General features: G+C 57.3%; 1 protein-coding gene across 1 annotated transcript in view; it reads left to right on the top strand.

The window, feature by feature from the left end:
• NCOR2 (nuclear receptor corepressor 2) overlaps positions 1-6,094 on the top strand; it is a gene marked incomplete at its 3' end in the record, with an annotated part of 47,973 nt that overhangs the window by 5,277 nt on the left and 36,602 nt on the right. The window contains exons 3-4 of the mRNA XM_010145827.1: positions 1,189-1,336; positions 3,769-4,324. Coding sequence (XP_010144129.1) covers positions 1,189-1,336; positions 3,769-4,324 — 704 coding nt within the window. The remainder of the gene's footprint in view (positions 1-1,188; positions 1,337-3,768; positions 4,325-6,094) is intronic.

Genomic DNA, 6,094 nt, shown 5'->3' with positions numbered 1-6,094 from the left:
AATCGCTGCCTTGGCATAGGCGGGAACACTGGCAGTGCCGGGGCATGGCCGTCAGGGACGGGATGGGGCGAGGGCACCGTGGAGCCCTTCCTGCCTCCCACTGCCTCTCCGTGCCTGCACAGAGCCCTTTCTCAAGCGCCTTTTTCCCCTGTCTCTTGTCCAGTTTGATAAAAATAGATTTTGAGCAAGCAACGTTTCCAAGCAAAAAGCCAGTTGTATTTGTTTGTTTTATCTGGAAGTTTTTTAAAGGATTGAAAAGTTGCAGGGGGGGAAAGGGGGGACCAGCTCTTCCCAGCACAGAGATCCAGCAGCAAAGCTAACGTTTCCACCACGGCTTTATCTTTTCATCCATGTAAATAAACGTCCTACACACGTCATTCGTGTGGGGTTTGCAGGGAGAGCCGGAGATGATGGGCCTGTTCCTACTGGTAATATTTACTCAAGCAACAAGAGCAGGAAACAATAGCAAAGCTGAGACTTTTCCTTTAGGTCGGCGGGAGGGAGCAGCTGTCCGCACCCTCGTGGCTGCGGCACGTGCTCTGGCAGGGGGGAAGGAGTTGTCTCGGGACAGGACGGGGCACCAGGCAGCTCACCTCTGAGATGCGGTGCCATGTGGAGTGTCCCCACTGGTGACAGCCTCCCCGGCACGGGAGTCAAAGTCCTTTGGCAGCACCTGCCGTAGGGGACACAAAACTGGTGCACAGCAGTGTTGGCTGGGCTGTATTTGGGGCACCAGCTTCGTTAGCTGCAGATGAGTGTCAAGCCACGGCCGCACACGTTTGTGTAGCTGGAGGTGGTGCCTGGAAACGCGCAGGACAAACACGTCACACGTGCGTAATGAGCAGATGTGGGACCACCGGGCTCTTGCCAGCGCTGCGCTGGTGACTTCTGCACACGCGTGCCTTGTCCATGAGTCCGTGGGCCCGTGCTGTCCCTCCCTTGGGGGGTCACTGCCACTTGGCCCTGGAGCTCCATGTGGAGCCAACCTGGCTATCGCACAGTGGTCAGAGTTTTCTGGCCAGGTGAGACCATGCTGCCGGGCTTTCAGCGTGTGAGCACAGTCCTGCGGAGGGTTTACCCATGGTGATATTAGCATCCCTCTCCACGCTTCAGGGAGGACTGGTTCGCTCTGCTCCCGCACAGCTCACCACGGGCTTTCCTTCTCACCATCCTCTGTCTCTTCCCCAGGAGAAAGAAAGGAATGCCAAGAGGAAGAAGAAAAAAGGCACCGCCATTCAAAACGAAGAAGCCGCCTTCCCTCCCGCAGCCGAGGACGAGGAGATGGAGGTCTCGGGGACGAGCGGCAACGAGGAGGAGATGGCCGAGGAGGTGGAAGGTGAGGCGGGTGGGGGCTGCGGCAGTGGGGGTGCCCTCAGCTCGTCCGGCTTTGCTGCACAGTTGTGGCAGAAGCACCAAATACAGCTTCTCCAGGGCTGCAAATGTCAACATTCACAGGGGGTCACGTCTGTCACCCCAAAGCCAGACTGAGGTGACAGCATCCCGCGGCACAAGGCGCTTGTGGTATTTTGGATGCTTCTGAATTTCACACTTGCGAGGAGCACCCTGGATCACTGCTCTCCTCCTGTCTCTGTCTGGACAGACGGTTATTTATAAGAGCCCTTTAATTTCTGATTTCCACCAGCGCGATCTCCAAGAGCACCCAGCTTACCTGGGCCTGGCACGCTTGTAGGTCACATTTTGTGGTGTTGTCCTCCAAAGGAGGGTCCCTGCATGCTCAGCAGGGTTAGGTAGCCACCACCATGGGCTCTCAAATTGCTTATCACGAGCTCAAGAAGGGATAACCCGCTAAGGTTTGTGTGTACCCATTCCTATCCCATCAGATAGAGCTGGCCCTGCTGCCCAGGGCAGCGCAGCCTGCGCTGCCAGCGAAGGCAGGGGAGGGCCCGTTCTCCCACCAGAGAGGCTGGTGTACCTTGGCGGGTCTTTCCCTTCTCCTTTCCCTTTTAAGGCAGTGTTTTCCTCCCTCCCAGCCATACCAAAGAAAGGAAACAACTTGAAAGTGACAATTTTCAGCTATTTATCGCTTAGAGAGCGCAGCAGAGAGTTTGGAGAAAATGTGCATAATTTTCCAACAATAGCCCCATTTGACTTCTGTCAAAGTAATTTAATAACTTAACCAGCACTGCTGGCACCACGCTGGTTCCTGGCCTTAGCACCCAGGCTAATGGGACTCGAAATGGGAAATCTTTTCAAATCGTCGTTGCAAGTGACTCATTACGAGGCAGATTCCAGGTAAACCTTTGTGCGAGGTGATACGTGACTCAGAGGCACAAAGCAAAAGGTAGTTACTGCTCTTTGTAAGAGCGCCTGAGAGGAAAGAACGTATTTTTGAGATGAGACACAGATCTCTTGACATTCTCCTGAGCCTTACGCTCCAATGCTCGTCTCTTGTTCTGCTGCTGGGGTGGGCTATGGAGCTGAAGAAAGGCGTAAGCAGAGGGGGTTGAAATGTCACAGGCACAGAAGTGTCAGACTGGTGGTATGCACGAGGTGCTGCCAGCTCCAGGATAATGTTGGGGGGGCAGCCAGGGCTGGGGAGAAGGACTTGACATGAGGATTACGGTGTTGACCATGGATTCAGCAGCTGGAGGGAGTACACTGGAGCAAAGAGCTTGGTTGAGCCTGGGATGAGCCACCACTGTATGTCTTGGCGTGGCATTCAGAGTAGCATCAGGTGGCAGCTGGGTAGAGTTTGGCCAAGCACACAGTAAACCTCATCCCTAGGTGGGTGACAGGACACCTCATTGCTTGCTTGTAAGGGTGGAGAAGGCTGAGATTCCTGATGAGTGTGGCACTCAGTGTTTCCCTGCCAAGGAGGGATGGATGTGCTCCAATGTACAGCTCTTGGGACACAGTCGCTCTGTGCCACCCATCTCACCGGCATTTGAAAGGTGTCTGTGCTGCTGTGGAGAGAAACAAGTCAAGGGACGTCTTTGGGCGTGATTGTGAGAGCCCTGCCTGGTGGGGACACGCTGAGATGGGACTGTGGAAGTTTCCTGGCCCTGGCCGTGTTTGTCCAGCAAAGACTTGGACAGAACAACCTTCTTAGCAGTAGAAACAATCTCTCAGCAGCACCTTCATCTGCAGCGGTGCATGGACACATGTGCCTCCAGCTCGCTTCAAGCTGTTAGAGGCAGATTGGAGAGTGATCCTTTTTCTGTGTAATAATTAACCTGTCCTGCAGCACTGCCAGCACTTTGCTTTTGCCGACACTGACCTCCTTTCTTCTGCCACTGGCAGCTTAAATAACAACAAACAAGTGCAGTGTTTTGGGATGGTCCCCAGCTGCCCCTCGGGTGGCAGAGCCAGGGACATGGGCAATCTAAGTCCGTGAGCAGCATGCCAGCAAGATGCCCTGTCCTGGGGCAGCAGAACTGACCCAGAGCCATGGGGGTGCAGGTGAGGAGGGAGCAGATCCTGAGCTGCAGATCCAGCCAGCAGCCAGGATTCTCCTTTAAAATCCAGCTTCCCAGTTGCTCGGTCTCCAGGCTTTTGGGCATGTGGTTTTTGTGTTCAGGTGGGGGTTAACAACAGTTGTTGAGCTGGGCAAACAAAGAGGCTCCCAGAGCATCCCTTTGCTTAGCGGGCTCTGGATCTGGGGATCCCGGCGCAGCTTTCCCAGCCCCGGGATCGTCTCCCCCTTGGAGGAATGAGGGCGTTCTCCTCCCAGGGGAGGGGGTGGAGGCAGCGATATGGGAAGCGAGAATCTCGGGCCGATCCTTATTTTTATTTCTTCCCTTTTCTCAGCTGCAGTAAATAACAGCTCCGACACAGAGAGCATTCCCTCGCCAAGGCCCGAAGCCAAAGAAGGAGGCGAAAACGGGGCCAAGGCACCACCCGGGCCAGGAGGTGACTCCGGCGCAGAACCAGCAGTCAAGTTGGAAGAGGCTCCAACACCCCCTGACGCTCCCACCGCTCCCCCTGCCAACCCCACTCCTGCCGCCAGCCCTCCACCGGAGGCAGCCTCCGAGCCACCCAGCAGTGAGGAGAAGGTGCAGGAGGACCTGGTGGTGGACGTGGTGAAAACGGAGGAACCGGAGGAGAAGGTGAGCGAAGAGCCCCGCAAGAGCGAGGTGAAGAAGGAGGAGAGTGAAGACAGTCAGGAGAAGGACAAGGGGAATGACAAGAAGGCGGAAAGCAGTGTTGGTGGTGGAGGGACAGCGGGGACGGAGGGGACGCCCAAGGCTGAGAAGAAGGAGAGCCATAAAGGCAGTAAAGGCCCCGGGGTGAACCCTGACAGCGACTCCAGCGCGACCTGCAGCGCGGATGAGATGGACGAGCAGGATGCTGTGGACAAGAGCAGGTAGGAGCGGGAGAGAGGCGGGCAAGTGCACGGCCCGAGGGGCAGACGAGCATCCCTGTTGCATGCCACAGTGCCCACGTGCACTTTTGTGAGCTCCTCCTTGGGAATATCACTGCTCAGGTGCTTCCCCAGGCAAAGGGATGTGCCCGGCTCTGTCCTCGTGTGGCCGTGACCCTTTGGCAATTGCTTGCAGAGGGGCCGTGACACAGCGGGCAGTGTGATGTCCCAGCGTACAGGTCCCTGGGCAGTGGCCATGGGCAGGTGCTGGGTGCAGAGCCACTGCCGGTTGCAGCCCGTATGGGTGGCACAGTGGAGCGGGACGTACCCCTGGGGACAGCAGAGTTGTGCAGAGGCACAAGCTGGTTTGCCAGCATCCAGGGCTGGGAGTGCTTTCTGCCTAGCTGGCACTGGCAGGAGAATTGACATCAGGGACGTGTTCCCGGTGCAGAGGTGGGGCAAGTTGCTCCCTTGGCTAAGGTGTGGGTTGGATCTGTAGGGGCGAATTATCTGTCCTGGCCATAAAGGGAGGGGAATAGTGAGGGTTGTGCGAGTTTCCCTGGGGCCAAGCCATCAAGTCTTCACCTGAGTCGCTGTGGTGCTGAGCCCTCCACCCAACCCTGGGGCCGGCAGCCGAGGGCACCTCTGACCTTTCGTGGATGACCCTTGGGACAGGAAGGGGAAACACTGGCCGCCTCCTTGGCGAAATGCCCTGCTTTCCTCCCGGCTTTTCCCACAGAGCCCTCCCCCCCTCAGAAACGGGGAGAGGGTTTCCTGTTCTTTGAAGAATGTGTGTGAATACATGTGTCTGTAGCGCTGATGTCTCTCATGGCTCCTGCTTCCATCCACGCTGGCTCCTGGGCCGGGTGGGTCTCCTGAGTCCACCCTGCCTTTGCACAGAGGGGTAGCAGTCCCTCCCTGCCTTGGAGCTGGGCTGGGGCTGGAGGCTAGTGCCCACATTCAGCATCCCACATCCCTCCTGTAGGCTTGCAGGGGGCAGTTTGGCAGCGAGGCGGGTGCTGCCAGGCCGGATGGGCTCTATGCAGCGCTGTGGATGGGGCTGTTTAAAAAAAAAAACCATTAAAGCAGTGGGACAAGGAGACAGGGAGCCGTCACGCGTTTCCATCACTCCTGACGGCCTCCGTGCTGTCCCTGTGACGGGTGCAGGAGCCAGTGGGTGAGTGCTGCTTGTGCAGGAGCATCCTCCGTGCTGCCCGGCTGCCGCAGGGAAGCAGCCCCTCTTGCTGCCAAGCAGCTGGAAGCAGCGCTGGCGATGCTGAGGGGTGGTGCGGATGCCACTGGCCCTGGCCTCATGGCAGGGCTGACGCCTCTTGGCTGCGGTGCTCCTCTCTGGCGGTGGACAGAGTTCAGCACCACCCCTCCCCACCCTCTCCTCCTTCCCAGCCAGGAGAAAACCTCCTGGCAAGGGAGAGTGAGGCCAGCAGAGTTGCACGCCTCAGAATTAACAGTAAACCAACCAAAAACAGGACAGCAGAGGCTTCTACCAACTTCCCAGCAGCAAAGGAGCAAGTCGTCTTGGGAATGACTTTGTCATCCCCAGCTCCTCGCTGAGTCAGCCTCTATCTCACTTGTCAAACAGTTACCAGCTTCCAGGAATATTAAACATTAAGCAGGCGTCCTGCAGCTCCTGGGCCACTCCTCTCATCCGGCGCGGTGGTGAAGCATGGGTGATAGCAGAGCCTGCTGGCACGGGAAAGCTGCAACCAACAGCAGCGCCTGGCGCTGCCCCGCCCAGAAGCCCCAGGAGCACCC

Source organism: Buceros rhinoceros, unplaced genomic scaffold (assembly GCF_000710305.1).
Source record: "Buceros rhinoceros silvestris isolate BGI_N320 unplaced genomic scaffold, ASM71030v1 scaffold18521, whole genome shotgun sequence".
NCBI classification, from domain to species: Eukaryota; Metazoa; Chordata; class Aves; order Bucerotiformes; family Bucerotidae; genus Buceros; species Buceros rhinoceros.
The sequence above is the reverse complement of the archived record's forward strand: the minus strand, read 5'-3'. Positions and strand labels throughout refer to the sequence as shown.